Source organism: Acipenser ruthenus, chromosome 1, assembly GCF_902713425.1.
Source record: "Acipenser ruthenus chromosome 1, fAciRut3.2 maternal haplotype, whole genome shotgun sequence".
Lineage (NCBI taxonomy): Eukaryota > Metazoa > Chordata > Actinopteri > Acipenseriformes > Acipenseridae > Acipenser > Acipenser ruthenus.
The window spans coordinates 42,364,506-42,381,126 of record NC_081189.1 but is presented as its reverse complement, the minus strand read 5'-3'; the positions used below and the strand labels follow the sequence as shown (position 1 = coordinate 42,381,126).

The window sequence follows — 16,621 nt, the reverse complement described above, 5'->3', positions numbered from 1 at the left end:
GCTGGTACCCACGCGAAATTGACTGCTCGCTTGTGTTAGTTTCATATTTGTCATCCCGCACAGAACTTAAGATAAGAATTAAGTCGACTGCTTTGCCACTGCACCCTACAGCAAATGTGTTGAAATAGTTGGTTTATGTGAATCAAAACTCATGGATAAATTGCTGGACTAGTACACAACTATCCATATCCGTGCAATTGTAGGTTACTTTATATTTTTATTTTCATAGAAAAATGATTTTTTTCTTCGATTAAGACGGTGGTAGACCCTCCATGGTTTATGGTTTACAGACCATGTAACCATTATTTGGGGGTATACCCTGGGAGGTACCATCGTTTACATTTAAAGAGTGATTTGCAGAATGGCATACTCTACTTGCATGCACTGATTTCAATTTACCATGCACCTAGGTGTTCAGATTATTCTGCGTTTTAATTCTAGGCTCCACATCAACCAGCCCAGCCCTTTAAATTCACCATATCGGAGTCCTGCGATAGGATTAAAGAAGAGTTTCAGTTTTTACAGGCTCAGTACCACAGGTAAACTCTCTATATCCAGTTCCCATGTTAATAATACAAGTGTCATTGTTGCCATTTAATTTTTTATAATTTTCTATATGTACAAAAACTTTATTTTTTAAAGAAGTATATTATATGGGCAATTTGTTTGCTTTTGCTGCTTACTATGGAATAGGTTGTACAACAATAATACAAACTATATACTTCAATCACCCTGTCAGGTAGGAGGTGAGGCGGCTGTATTACCCAACAAGGAAACGGTGTTTGTTTCCTTTTTTCTTTTTATAATTGAATAACCCTGTGCTAAAATATTTAAAATTCCCTTTAATTTCAGTTGTCCCATTAACTGCATTTCTCACTTAAACATTTTTAATGTGTTTATTTATTTTTTTACATGTGGGGTCCAAGCAAAAATACAAATATAAAGACTCTGTTCTGACCTAACTGCTCAAAGAACGGTTTCTTTGTGTGACAATAAAAAACTAAAAAAAAAAAAAAAACTTGTGTGAAACAAGTCACGACAGTGAAACTAACCCAGTTAAACGATGGAGCTTAACATTATTATTATTATTATTATTATTATTATTATTATTATTATTATTATTATTATTATTATTATGTCTCTTATCCCTGAGTCATTTTCCTCTCACCACAGTAGAACCATTTATTTTAAATTACTGTGTCATTCAGCGACATTGTCAACAGGATCATCTTATTGTATAGAGGAACACCATGTCGTAATTCAAATGTGGATTTATATTCGATTTAGGTAGTAAGCTCTTACAATAAACACAGCGATTCCTTAATTAGTCCATTGGCCTAAGTATGTGTGTTTTCAATTTACAAAAACACAGTGAAGAATATTTGACACATAGACTGGAGCTCTGTAAACTTTGTCATTTTTGTATCTTATTTTAAACAGTTTGAAGCTGGAGTGTGAAAAATTGGCTAGTGAGAAGACTGAAATGCAGCGACATTACGTCATGGTGAGAGAACAGCATAAGAAATGATTTAAGTCTTTATATACAGTGCTGTATTTTGTAAGATGAGCAGTGCAGAAAGGAGTCGTTCACTTTCTCATTGTTTATACAAGGGTTCCAGTGGTAATCTGTTTGTCTAGTCAGCGTATGTTTTGTACTTCAATAACGCTTTTGTGGCGCATGTCTTAGATTTAACATTTAATGTGATACCTTTGATGTTAAATGCTGCCATGTAAAACATTTCCTGACTTAATTTAGAGACACATCTTTTCGACTTTTTAAAATGCTTGTTGTTTTTTTTTGGTACCATTACATCAGTCTTAATTTCTTTCACAGTATTACGAGATGTCGTATGGACTGAACATAGAGATGCACAAACAGGTATGTTTTCTTTTTTTTAAAGACTGTTAGAATGGGGACGGCCTGACTTAAATTCATTATTGACTCAATTTTGGTCAAATTATGAGAACTCCTGCACATAAACTAGTTCAAAGACATACTTTTAAGTAGCTTAATATCATAATGCTCAGTAAATGCTCTTAAAAGAAATGCTTTTAAATCAAATTAAGTCTAGAAACCCTATATGTTTATTGTAGTTTTATGAAGTGGTGCAGACATAACCCAAACGATTCCTTTCACTTTAAATAAATATAATTTTAGCACCCCATTTTTTAATTTTCAGTTGTAATTAAGATTGAAACATAAATGTGTCAAAGATGTGCACCAGTTCCTCTGTATATCTTGTTAACCGTTGCTGTAGATTTGAAGTCATTATGCTAAAGTCGTTCTTCTGGTCCCCTGGCACTACTTAGGCAAGGTCTAATCAGGAAATTGTAGCTGTTCTACCTCCAAAAAAATAAAAAAATTCACCCAGTGAGAGAGTGGCTGATAGGAGATAATGAGGATCAAATTGTTACCTCACACAGACTGGTCATTAGTTCAGGCTGGGGATCATCTAATGGCAATTTGAAACAGGGAGCGGCGATGGCTTTCTATTCCCTGCAGGGAAAATAGATTGGTTTACACATGCCCATCTAACACTCTGGGGCATAATGTATGAAGCGGAAACTGCTGACCTTTGTTACCCACGGGGTGATCATTTGATTTTGCGAGCCACTTAATGCAAAATACAATTCTGTACACAAAGAACATGCAAACAGTTTAATTTGACCTTGTACTTGGCATCACAGTCTTCAAAATAGACAGGTGTAAGACTAAGTATTTTTTTTCTTTCTACTGTGCCCAGCAAAATGCAGAATTGAGTATTAAATTAATAAAGCGAAGGTGTCCAACTGGCTATGCGAGAAAGTGACACCTGAGGAGGTTAATTTGTAGGTGTAGCTTTACAATCTTCTGCAAGAATAATCTTAAATTATCTACAGCAATTGCCCACAGAGTTTGGAAAAAATTGTATATTTGTAATTAGAAGTCTTAATAGACAAAGTGATCATAGCCTTGCAATTTTATATTTGCTGGGTATAACACTTTCTCCCTCATTGCTCCCATTAGATGCACATGTATGGTTAATTTATCTTATTGGTCTTTCTAGAAGTTACATGTTTACTGAATTTCCTCTAAGCTCCAATTAGAAACAATGGGACTTATTCTTGTTTAAAAAAAAAAAAAAAAAAAAGCCTCCACCCTTGCTTACTATAATTAAGGTTTTTAATTTTTCAAATAGTGCTGGTCTTGTGTTTCTTTTTTTCTTTCTGTAGTTTATGTAGAAAATCATTCTTTAAAGTTGCACACATTTTTAAGTTAATGTGCCTCATTAAAATGATCCTTTTTTAGCATTGTGGTATACAGTTCTCTCCAAAACTAATTTGTAATTTGGAGCTGGATCATTTTCATGTTTAACTTTAGACAAAAATCCCCCCCCCCCCCCCCCACCCCCCCTTAGTGATTTATCGCTGTTCTGCCATGGAATATTTCTTTTATCCAATCCATCCACATACACACTACTTCCGTTCAAGCTGAGGGCCAAACCTGCTTATGTTTTTTTAAGCAGACCACCTTGGTTCCTGTACTTTTTGGCTGGGAAATGGGCAGTAATGCAGGGAGATTGTCCTGCGGCACAATTGGACCTAGTTGTTGAGATTAAGTTAGGCTTATTCATTATTAGGTTTATCTTGCAGGAGTGGGGGGCAGGTCTCCCTTGAGTCACTGGAGGTTTGCTAGTAATTGGTGGCCCTGATATTTGAATATTTGAAACCTTTGCGTATGTTGCTCTGATAAAGCTGTGGTTCTCCTTGGCTGCCTGTGACCAAAGCTTATTTATTTTCTCGCAAAATTTCTTACTGGAACAGAAAATAATATCTCTGATGGAGTCACGATTCTGTAATTTAACAAATTGACAAAAAGGATAATCCTGCAGTAACCATGTGGGAGTTGATGCATACACTGTGTGTGTTTTGTATATTTACATGTTATGTGAAAACGGTTGGTAATGCCTCAGTTGTTTTGAAGGAGATTTTTTGAGTAAGCTGTAACAAAAGTGATTATGTATAAATATGCAAATGTACTGTAATTTGGTTATATAGGCTAAATGTGTCTATTTGAGATTTATTTATAGCCATCAGGACCGATAACACGGTTCCTTTAAATCCTGATTGTCTCTCTTATTCTTGTAGCAGTAGATGACATTACCTTTACATTTAATTGTTTTGCCCTGCTTCAGTGAAACGCTCCATTCCGACTAATGTAAATTTCAGTACTAGACTCTGGCAATAGCAGAGTTGCTGAAATATTAATTGAATAGAAATGAAAGGGCCCGGCTGGCTGATGGGATATCATAGTCAGCTGTACAGGTCAATCGTAAATGATGATAAATGGCATTAGGAACCCTTTTAGCAAACTGTAATAACTACGTGCAGGAAAGCAGTATGGATTTGCATTATATCTGATACCCTCTAGTACCAAGTGGATTGCCGATACTGCTTGTTTAGCATTTTCTAAGGGCAATAGGAGTATTGATTTCTGACTTGCAAGGAACGGCTCTGTTTTCACCATTGAAACGTATTGCAGGTTGTTAAGAAGAAATTGACTTGAAGAGGCCTGACTGCTGCCCATCATGGAGCAAATAAAGCAAAACTGCCAGAGCATGGTGGAGCAGTAAGATGGAGGCCCCTCAGCAATTTGTTGCTATTAACTTACCACGCTCGACAGCAAATCAATCGGCATCTACTTCATCTATTTGAAAAAAGGTGTCCAGGGCAGATAAAAAGCCTTGCGTGGTGCTGGGAATAGACTGGGTTTGCCAAAAAGAAGTCCAGAGTTAATGTGTAAATAAGTTAAGTCAGGGCTGGCTGGTACAGAAGACACTTAGAATAATTAAGTAGTGAGAAGTAATAAAATAATTGCTCTGGAGCTAAAGCAAGACGAAGAAGAAATGATTGATTGCAGGGCGTGCCTGGGTGTATTAACACATTCTACATTCCAAAAGCGATTGGACTCTTGCTGATTAACAGACAATGAAATGATGCTAATCGCATAATGTGTTTTATTTTTATGATCACATAAGGTGGAGTAGCATTTTTACTATCCTGAAGCAGTTCTGTTATATTAATATAAAAACAAAGTGTCAGTTGTTAGGACTGTATTCATTTTTTTTGCAAAAACATATGATGTATTTATTAGCATGGGGAAATGCTTGCTGTTTTTGAGGTTTTCCCCCCCTTTTGCACACTATGGACTGCCTGTTCCCACAAATGAGAAACTTGTTGAAGAACATTGGTTTGTAAATACTGTTTTGTGTAAACGTGAGCAAAGCCAGACTAGAATGTAAACACACATGTTATGTATTGTTCCTAATCAGGACATTGTGCTGTAATATATATATATATATATATATATATATATATATATATATATATATATATTATGTATTTTTAAAGAAGTGATCCGATTAGCTCTGGTGTTCACCCCCTTGCTGAGTGCTTTCTGGATTGGGTTTACATTTGAAGTCTATTGTATTTTAATAATTTCTTGGATAAGTTGGTCATGTAAACCCTTAATGTTAAATAACTTAATGTGATATTGCCATATCTCATCTGTAGATGGTGGCCTTATTTGTGCCCTAGGTTAAAGTGTTCTATCCAGTCAGAGAAAGAATGGAAACATTGAACAGGACTGTAGTCTCCGTGCCATATTGTTTGACAAAACCCACTGTACTTCATTCACTTAGATGTGTATATCCTACAGTGTGTGTGTGTGCACATTATTTATGTTATAATTGTTGGTAATGGTAGCAGATCTTGTGTAAGATTAATATATACTGCATGAAAATGTATTAAAAAAACAATCGGAATATTTCAGAATGAGACATGATGAAGCTTAAATCATAAATAATGAGGTCAAAGAGAGGACAGACAGTCAGGAAAAGCACTGTGCATAAAGATTTTATTTTTTATGGTCACTGCCTGGGAAGTAATCACTGAATGGCACTCCCTGCAAATTAATTTTTAAAACTAGTGTATATTTGTCATTGAGTACATCGAGTAGCTTGCAGGGTTACAAAGGTGCTTAAACTTAATCTGGATTTATAAAATCTAATCATCAGTGCTTGTGATACACACACACAGTCACATTTCTGATGTAAACACAACTAAACAGGCATGCAAATTCCAACTGTTATTGCAAATAGCTTAGACCAACCAAGAAAACGTAATCGCTTTAGCAACAACAAACCTGCAACACTGCATGTACAAATGCAGACAACCACCACATACCAATGGTTTCGCTTTGGGATTTGATTTGTTTAAGGAATTAAGATATAGTCCTCATGATGGATAATAGTTTATTATTCTGTTATTAAACATGGTCTCCACTCCATGGTCCTTTGGCACAAAGGGCAGTAACCAAGTAGAGGAGACTAAAAAGGGTAAAAATTATGTGGAATAGTCCATACTGTAAAGCTCTGGTAAACCACAGGCTTGATCGTGACGTTTAGTGGCTTTAAGCATCAGCTACACAAATATAGCTTGTGCAAAAGTGTGGTTTAGATGTCTATCATGCAGACACCCTGAAAAAATACAGACTGCAGCTTTTTTTTCTTCTTCACCTCAATTCAAGTGCCTATCGATTAAATTGAGTTATATGCAATATGTGGCTTCGCCCCTGCTCTGAACATTGTGCATATTTAATAGAAGACGAGGCTAGATGCAGTCATCTAATGGGCTGGAGGTGCTCAAGTGCTATTTCAGGCTTTTGTTTTTAGCAACCCAGATTACCTGTATCTTGGTCATTCAAAGCAACTTGCTACCTAAATGTTCATCTCTTTAGGCCTTCTGGCGCTTGATATTAATAGTGTTCAAGCCTGAAGCATCTTCAGCATTTCAAGGAACTAATAAAACCTCACGTCTGCACGTTTTTGGTTTGTATTCCTTGTGAAAATATTTGTTACACCAGTAATTACTGGACACCAGTAATAATTGTTGGTAATGGTAGCAGATCTTGTATAATTTACTGGATGGTCAAGCTATTTTTTGCATATGGGTTTGCATACAGTATGTACTATTGTATGCTACTTGATTGCCAGGTTTACAGCTTACCAGTTGTAAATACAGTAATCCGTTGTGTATCCACCCTAGCTGTTTACCCACTGGGATCAAGCTCTTCAGCAATGCCACCCACGAGTACAGCGCAAATACAACATGGCTACAGGAAAGCAAAAGCAAGTTGTGCTTAATTGAAAGTTGTTTGTTTTTTTTCTTCGTAAAAACCTATGCATTTTGCTGTGTAAATGACCCAACACAAGTGTAAGTGTATACGACAATGTGCATGAAAAGGTTTTTTTGTTGAAATGTATATTTATTGTAATTAAGTATGTAGCACTCCTGGGAGAGCCTGCCTGATGTGTGCGATTACCAGGTGTGGAATCTAATCAGCAGGTAGGGGTGTTCCAGCGGGGTGTCGGGTATAAAAAGGTTTATTCACCTCAGGGCTGCTGCAAAACCAAAGCCAACTGGGCTAAAGAAGCTAAAATTTGCTAATGAGTGAGAAAAAGAAAGAATACCAGGGTTGGATACCGAAGAGTGAGTAAGCAAGTCAAAACCGCCGACAACCGGGCGAGTACCCAGAGTTCGTTTATTATTGAAGATTAGTTCAGAGATTGTAGATCCTACCAAAGTTTTTGTACACTGTGTTGTATGTACTCTGTGTGCTACCATTGCTGGTCATGTCACGTGAGCTGTTCAGTGTGTTGACATGTAAATAAATCCTGTTTGCCTGCAGGGCGTGTCAACTTCAACCTCTGTCTCGATCTCCTGCCTGTCACTCGGCAGCGAATGCACGCACCCACACGGCAGATGACTACTGTGTCACCCTGTAGCTTTCTAAACAAGGGATTTAGGGGAGCTCCCTAATAAAGGTTGAATCTCATAACAGTAGTTGTGTGAAAGAGTAATTGTTACAGCTGTGTATAATGGAATTTAAAGCCGGATTCTTTTACCCAACTTTTTACATATCCGGCCTTGCTCAGGTCCCACGGCAGTCAGATACGTGACGGGACTACTGTAGTTGAATGATCATGTTTCTGGATTTTATATATGAAGTAATTTAAAATAAATGTTTATTCATGAGAATATAAGATGCCATTGTTAAGTAGTGTTCTGTCATTGAAGCCACTCTTGAACAAATATCTATGAAATGTATCCAAGAACAGCTCACTCTGGGATTTTAAATGCTGTAAAACATGCTTTAGCTTCCTGAAAGTAATTTTTTTGCCTATTGAAATCTCCCACCTTTTGCTATGTTAACCATTTAATTTTTTTTCTAAATGTGGATACTGAGTGTGCTATATGTGTTACTGTAAAAGTCAGAATCTGGTCAATCTTAAGTTTTACTGGTAAATGTCAACATTTACCAAATAAGGTGGTAAATGTCTGAAATTATTAAGAAATAAATAGCTTTTCGGACATTTACAGGTTAATATGATTTACCGAAGCGTATTGGTAAATCGCAGGTATATCATCAAAGAATGTATTTATTCCTGCATATAAATTGTCAATTAACAAAATAATGTGGCACAATATATGTATTTCTGCATACAAATTTCCCATTAACAAAAAACATTAATGTCGAACAATATGTTTATTTCTGCATATGCATATTCCATTAACAAAATAATCATTAATGAGCTTACAGTAATGCACAATTGAGCAAGTCAACATGGTACTGAACAATATTGTGATCCACTTATGTAGAACAACCAACATTCTGGTAAATTTGTGTGTAAAACAATTCACAGTGATGTTGAAGGATATTATACTCCAAATACTAGTTTGATGAAAAATAACATTATGTAAATGCAAATTAAATCATTTAGGACCTTTGTTTTTTCAACAGAACGTCACGCTTTGGTTCTGACACAATGTGACAAATACAGGCACCGAATAGATATATTTACTTATTTATTGCAGCATGGTAGACTCTTGTGGCACTTGCAGTTACACGGGACTCCTGAAGCCTTACAATGCACAAAAGCGAGACATTTTGTCATTGGCCAAAGGCACTTGGTTATTCTTGAGATTAACTGGTAAATGTCAGAAATAAAGCGTTATGTTTTTTGGACATTTACCGTTTTGCTTAGTAAATGTCGACATTTACCAGTAAATCTTAAGATTTGCCAATAAGCTGACTTTTACCGCAACACATGGATTAATTGGTAATAATTTGCATTAATTTTGGGTTGTGCCATATGTGGTCCTAGATAGCTTGGATTTCAAAATTGTTTTAAGCTTCCTTGATTTAATCTTCAGTCTAAAATAGCTCATTCTTTAAAGTAGATCAACTAAAGCTCCAATGATATTGACATATAGATTATGCTGATCAAATCAACGTGAGTCTGTAAATCTTGCGTATATGTTGCTGGCCACAAAGTACCATTTGTAAGAAGATGCTCTTGCTTTAAATAAATAAATGCTAGTTATTCAATATATTAGGCCTATAGCTTTCTTTTAATTTGATAGCTAGACAATTAAAAGTTAAATGGAGAAATCGAACTCCCCCTTTCACTGTAATTTTAACCTGGATTACTTGCAATGAAATCTGTGCTGAAGGTCTTCACGGCAGGTCTGATCTGGCACTCAAGGGCAGATATGGCACTCCAGGGAAACGCAACATGTCCCAGGAAGTGGGTCGTCTTATCTGGATGGAGAAACAACCTGGAAGCTGTTGAGTATATTGGTAAATTGGATTCTGAAAATTCAGCCTCCCTGATATACTACTTTATGCAGCGTCTTGTGCTGAATAAGTAATCAAGACAATTTTGCACGTGGCTCTTACTATGAAGATTTATGTTGCTGTGTAATGTGCAGTACTATATGAATAACTTGTAATAAGGAATTGGTGGTACAGTGAACACTAACTGCTCTTCAATAAGAACAGCACGAGTCTCGGGTGCATATCCAGGAATGTATATTTGTAAACTGAGACATGGCTAGGAGAGTAGAAGGCTATGGACATCAAAATATGCTGCTATTGTTATGCACCAGTTGATATTCTTGCAGTAGGTGCTCATATTATCTTGGTGATTTTGTATAGTTTCTTGTTTTTTTAACTATATATTCTTTGATTAGATTTAAAAAGTCAGTAGAACCAGTTTAATTAATAGAACCTGCGATCTGCGTGGGTTGTCTGATATATAGTGTGTTTTATAGGGTTGGGCTTTCCCATTGTTGTTTTCAGTATGCTTGGCTGCAAGGGATCTACTACTAACCAACCTAACCTTTTGCTTGTACTTTTATTTCATCTACAGTTAATATCACATTTCTTGGTTAGGCCTGGCATCTGATTTTATAACTGTATATTATTGCTCTGTGACTGGAGAACAGAATGGCCAGAAATCTTTTAGCTAGCAATTTTGATCTTCACTAAAGCCTCTATAGAAATGTTGATTGTATTGTTGCACAAAGTGGGGCCACAGTTCTAGTAGGATTGATGCTGCATCTGTCCTAGGAATTCTTAAATTTGGTCACTATGCTAGAATAAAAAATAATTGGATAATGTATCCTGACACTGTCGTTTGTTACATTTACGCCTACCGCCAAACATGTAATGGTGTTAAGCAAACATAATGAAGCAGTGGCAAATGAGGATGATGGTGTCATTATTGCTGGTGTTTCATCTTTAGTCAGCAATCTGGTCAATTCAGAAATGGAGCTCATTATATCTTGAGTTGCAGGACCAACACTAATTTGCATCTCTCTTGTGACATTTTAAATTTATAGATAATTGACATTTCACAAAACAATGCATAATGTAGCATGCAGTTCACAAACTAAACAATGTGCTATTTTGGCATTGATATTTACAGTATGTGCATTCGATAGTGCTCGTTAATGCATTTTTGATAAACTTGCTCGACACGTAAGCTACTGCAATATGTGTAATTTTAAATACGTACTTCAAGCTATTTTCTTCAGTAATCACAGAATAAATTCCACATTTAAGTTATCCCATTTTTCATATAGTGTTAATTTTGTTTTTGGTCAGTGCAGAAGAAAACCCCACCATCTCTTAAAAGACGTCGGGGATGAAACGCAGAATGGTTCAAGAGGCAGGGAGACGGTAGCAACTTCATCGAAATGTCATTGCTGCACTACTTTCTTGAAGGCACTATTGGGGTTTACATGCTAAAATTCTTTGTCTGCTGTATATTAACTGCAATCAGTAGATGTTAAGTTATTGATAGACTGGTAGCCAGTAGTTAAACAGATACAAGTACAGTAGTTTTGACAGACCCCGCTGTCCTACGCTTGAAATATATATGAGGTTGCAAGGATACAGATGCCTTCAGTAGTGAAATGTGAGGCTGAATCTGTTTTATGGGATCAGCTTACCTAATGAGGTTAGAATATCTTTACCAATCGATTTGGGGTCAGGCTTGACTATTTCTTTTCCATATAGTGCATAATTGTTTTTCTCTAGGTGTTGTAAGGTGTGGACTAAGGGGTCAAATTGGAAATCTAATAACAAAAAAAATATTCACTGTTCTACAAATGCAGTAGTCTGAGAAGGAAAATCTTGAGAGAGTGTTAAGTGAAATAGTCAATGCTGTACTAAGCAGCTGTCACTTCTTGGAATCTGGTTCAAGTTATTTCCTTTGTGTCTAAATCTGCTGTTTTTTGTTTTGTTTTTTAACCTGGATCTGCTTTTAATAATTGTGAAGCAGTACATTTTATTTGAGTCATTTATTCCACATTTATATAATATATACAGTATATAAATAAAATATTTATTTATTTCAGGCTAACTTCACTATAACAAACCCCACTGGGACCTGGAGAAATGTTCGTTATATCAGGGTGTTCACTATAATAGGGTTTGACATTTTTCTGTATCAGAATAATGACAAAACAGCAAATTTTGAATTGAACATCAATATATAGTACTTTTATGAAGATTCCTTCACATTGATCAACAGAGGAGTTGGAGTTGAAACGCCAGCACCGGCGCTCAGGATTTATTAAACACAAAACGGAAAGTAAACAAACAGGTCATGTGACGCTACCAACGATGGTAACGCACAGAGGACACATACTCCATACAACATACAACATAACTCCAAAAAGCACACAAAACAAACATGTTTCCACATATAAATTACACCAATTCTCCCCTGTGGTATGTTTAAAAGAAAACAGTAAATAATTGAAAAAGGAAAGAATGTACACTTACATGCTGAATACAGTAATTACATGGTGTTTGTTTTCACTGCGAGAATAACACACTTGACACTGGAGAACAGTGTCAGGCAGTACTGAGATCGTTGTAGCCGGGTCGATCCTGTACATGATCGTTCCAAGGGCTAATTTGCATTGAAAAAATTGGTTCTTGCTGTTTGGATCGTTAAAAACTGGTGTTTGTTAGAAGAAGAATTCGTTATAGTGAAGTTAGCATGTATGTATGTTTTTCATTTTATGCATGTTCTGTAATAATTTGTTTTATTATAAAGCTGAATCTCTCATTTTTTTCGAAATGATAGAAATCACTTTCTTTGTGTGTGGTGTGTTTTTTATTTATTTATTTTTTTTAAAACTGCTCAAACTACTTTTGTCTGCGACTTTACATTATACATGTACACATACACTAAACAATGTCTCTACAAAGTCATAAAACAGTTCTTGGTAATGGTGAATTAACCAACTATGTGGAGCTGGGACTGCTCGTAAAGACTCTTTTGTATTCTTGAAGACATGACCACTGACGATGTGCAGCAAAATCTTCTGCATTTTATTTGCTTAAAAACATTTCTGTTTTTTTTTTACTCCGAGGTATGGGTTAATGGTTAATTCGTCGTAACTGAGAACTGTTTTATGGGTTGTGGATACATTCTTTAGTGTACAAAGTGTCTTATATTGGTCAGCACCTCTTTTTATAAAAAAGATTTTGATGCGCATCAATGCATTCTTGATTTTATATATACATATATAATGTGTGTGTGTGTGACTAATATTTTGTTTCATATTATACTCCTTGCTACGCCATCACCTTCTTCAGTGAGCTGCTTAATGTCAACAGCTGCCATATTTATCACTAATTACAAGCACTGTGTTATGCGAACAAGAATAGGCTACATTCAAAACAAAGATATGGACAATTTGAAAAAAAAACAGGTTCATACCAATAATAGAATAATTTAAACAAATGTTTTTAAAAGAGCAAGAAAAGTGAAAAGAAGAAAAACTCTGGCTGACAAACCTCACAATGTCGCATTTGCGTTCAGTGGGAGAAATGAGAATTTCACCAGATACCTGAAAATGACCTGGACAAACCCCTTTCAAATTCAATCCGTCAGAAAGAAAAGGGGGACCACTTTGAACCAACATTGACGTTCTCTCTAACATTCTTAGCAGTGTTGAGCAGATACAACTATGAATGCAGCTTTTTCTACAGCAGCCCATCACAGTTTACATAAACAAAAGAAACTATCTCTGCCAAACAAAGTTTAAGAAAAAAGGATAAAACATAGAATATATAAAATAATATGGTTCAGAATATATTGCCACACAAACATATGCCTGTCTTTGGTTTTGAGCTAGCAATACACTCATGGCTGTGCTACTCATGCATTATGGCTCAAAACCAACTCGAGACATTGTGTGGTAATATATTTTCACCGATTTTATGTTTTACTGGGCTTGGGTGTTTTAGAATACTTTTAGTGTTTTGGTTACATTTTTGGGGGGAGTTCACATTTATAATTTCTGTAAGCCATTTGACACAGTAAGAGAATACTTAACTGGGTATCCTGTACCAGGAAGAAGACTAGAATACATTCCTTGTAGCACTGAGGACCAGAATAACAGTATGCACTCTTGATCGCGAGGAAATATATTCAATTAAAAGCCCTTATTTGTTGGAGTTATTTACTCTCTTGTACAGGAAATGAAATCACAAAAGAGACCCCCCAAGCTGAACAGCTTTAAAACCCTCTATTTAAGCTTGAACAAATGACCTTTTTTATTAGATCATCCATGCTGTCACAGATGCAGCTGCTAACAATATCAGTTTTTAAAAAGCGTCTAAATCTGTGTTTGCTGCTGCTGAAACATGAATTAGCCCTGACCAGTACCATTCCTGAATGTGTTTATTTAAAAAACAATGCAAAAGGTCCAGTCTGTGTGATCCATTTAGTCTATGAATTCGACTCCGGGCACCAACTCTGGCAGTATTGCTGGCTCGACCAACTGATGACAGATTAGAAATCTTTATTTGGACCATATGAATCACAAGTTTGAGACCTATTGTCTAAGATACATTTATCAGATGCCATCAGAATTTCAAGTGGTTGAATGAAATAAAAATGCACTGTGGCATTTTTCTCTGAAAAATACATCTTTGATGAATCTGCTCCTCACCCTTAAGCTGTCTGTCTGTTTCTCATCAGATCACTGGTCGCGGTTCAGTGAGCAGAAGAAAAGATTTTAATAAAAGCCACGCCAAGGGCTGTAATGCATCATTTTAGGCCCCTAATTACATTACAATGACAAATATCAATGGTGACAACAGCAATAACCTACATCCTTTAATGGACGTGCAGGACAAAAAAAAGTTTGGGCTTATCACCATTAGTTCTAGTCTCCATTTAAAAAAAAAAAACAGAAAACAATACCATTAGAAGTCTGCTTTCGTGGGTGTGTGTGCAGGGTCATGCATGGCAGGTTCCCTGTGTGGGGAATTGCTGCTGTGAGGGGAAAAGAAATGATTGTACATTCCAAATTGGGGAGGTAATCGGGAGTAAAATAATTGGGCACACCTCTCTCTCTCATTTTATTTTCTGTACTATTTTATACTGTGCTGTTTTTAAATGTGGTTAGAAATAATTTGAATTATTAGATTTAAATTAATGATACAGTTAGTATTAAATAAGTAATTTTCATCAGTATTTAGACATTTCTTTTAAAGAAAGTAACACATTCAACCAAATCAAAGTTTAAGGATCATTCAACCAAATAAATACATTATTAGGGTACACTGAAAGGTGAACAAATATAAAATAAAACTTGTAAGAAATGTAAAAATGCGCTATGTTTTGTCATCTATATTAAATAGATTTACACACCGGATTATGATAAGGAAACATTAAAAGGAGAGAAATACATTAAAACTGGTAAAAAGAAAAACATATATAGCTACCTATTTATATGAAATAAAATGCTCTCACAAAAGTAGACAAATATATAGCATCTGAATACAAAAACTAGTAACTTCAGTAAAATTAGCCGTAACAGCCAGTTTTTAGACACGAGTTTTTGCTTGCTTCCTCATTCCTCTCTGTCCACAACAAACAAGGCAGGCTGTCTCGGCCTCCTCTACACTCCCATTGGCCAGAATCGCAGCTGTCTCAACTACCATTGGCCAGGCAGCGTTTCAGCAGCCTGTTCTGAAGCCCTAGTACAGTGTCAGTATTCCCTACTTGGAATACAGAAAAAAAACATTCTTTCCTCTACTCCCGCTTAAATTCCGGAAGCGTCTGGCCGGCTCATTGCACAATGGGATATGTCTAGCATCAAGTGGAGTTTACATTCAGACTACCAAGACCTTTTCTTTCATGATTTACAGTTTAATAAATGTGGCACATTGAAATTTGCGAAGGATTTAAAACATTTTGTGTGACCTGAGACAGGCAAGCATTTATTACTTTCGCAACACAATTTTTGTAAATGCATTATCTAAATTTAATATTATTAAATTACATACTTCCTTTTGTTCATATTACATCTGCTGGCGTTTTACAGTGTATGTAAGAAATACATAATTACAGGAAAGCATGTCGGAGACAAGAAAATTCCTAAGTTATGGGCCCTCTTTTAAGAGACCACCTGTGTTGAGGCCACTATTAGACTGTCCCTTGAGTGGTCTCTTAATACAGGTTTGAATGTATATATAAAATAAAAAGTAGGCTTCTGTATTATTATTGGACAGTAACAGAAGCCCCAGCAAGTTCTGTAAATAATGACCAGACTCTGTAGACCTCTTCTACAGCACAAAGGGCAGCAAATTAGATGCTGTTCAAAGAAAGCAGCAATGGTGTTTATGGGGCTGTTGCTGTGAGACTGTATGGCCAGTGTCTCCAGAAAACTTAAATATATGAGAAGCGTGTATAAAGGCATCTTATTTTGACACCAATGGGCTTCATTTTTTTTTTTTTTTCTTACAGGCTGAGATTGTCAAGAGGCTGAATGCTATTTGTGCCCAAGTTATTCCCTTCTTATCCCAGGAGGTAAGGACTTTCAGACCTGTCAGCTAACATGTAAATGGTTATTAAGAAAAAAAAAGCTTTGTCTTGTATTCAGAATGTGTAGTTCACTTCAGATACTTCGTTACATGGTCACCCTGTTTGGAGCCATGCTGTTTAAAGTCATTTATTGTATATGCGCTGTGCTGTACAATGGAAAGTGTTCTGTTGTCCAGAGTCGTAGGCAGCTGTTTTAAAGGATTTCCTTTTGGGATTTTGAAGTTAGGGAATATTATTGTAAATTATTTTTTTCAACAAAATTACTATAGAAATTGCCAATATGCTGCTAAAGGTTATTGTACAGCAAAATTGTCATTAAATGCCTAAAACTCACACGAGAGACTGCATCATTTAACACGGATATATGTGAAATAAATGGGGCT

General features: G+C 35.9%; 1 protein-coding gene across 3 annotated transcripts in view; it reads left to right on the top strand.

Annotated features, from left to right (window-relative positions):
• Positions 1 to 16,621, top strand: part of LOC117421089 (transducin-like enhancer protein 4) — a 90,050-nt gene that overhangs the window by 931 nt on the left and 72,498 nt on the right. For all 3 annotated transcript variants that reach the window (XM_059025418.1, XM_034035023.3, XM_034035022.3), the window contains exons 2-5: positions 442 to 539; positions 1,441 to 1,504; positions 1,835 to 1,879; positions 16,161 to 16,223. In XM_059025418.1, coding sequence (XP_058881401.1) covers positions 442 to 539; positions 1,441 to 1,504; positions 1,835 to 1,879; positions 16,161 to 16,223 — 270 coding nt within the window. The remainder of the gene's footprint in view (positions 1 to 441; positions 540 to 1,440; positions 1,505 to 1,834; positions 1,880 to 16,160; positions 16,224 to 16,621) is intronic.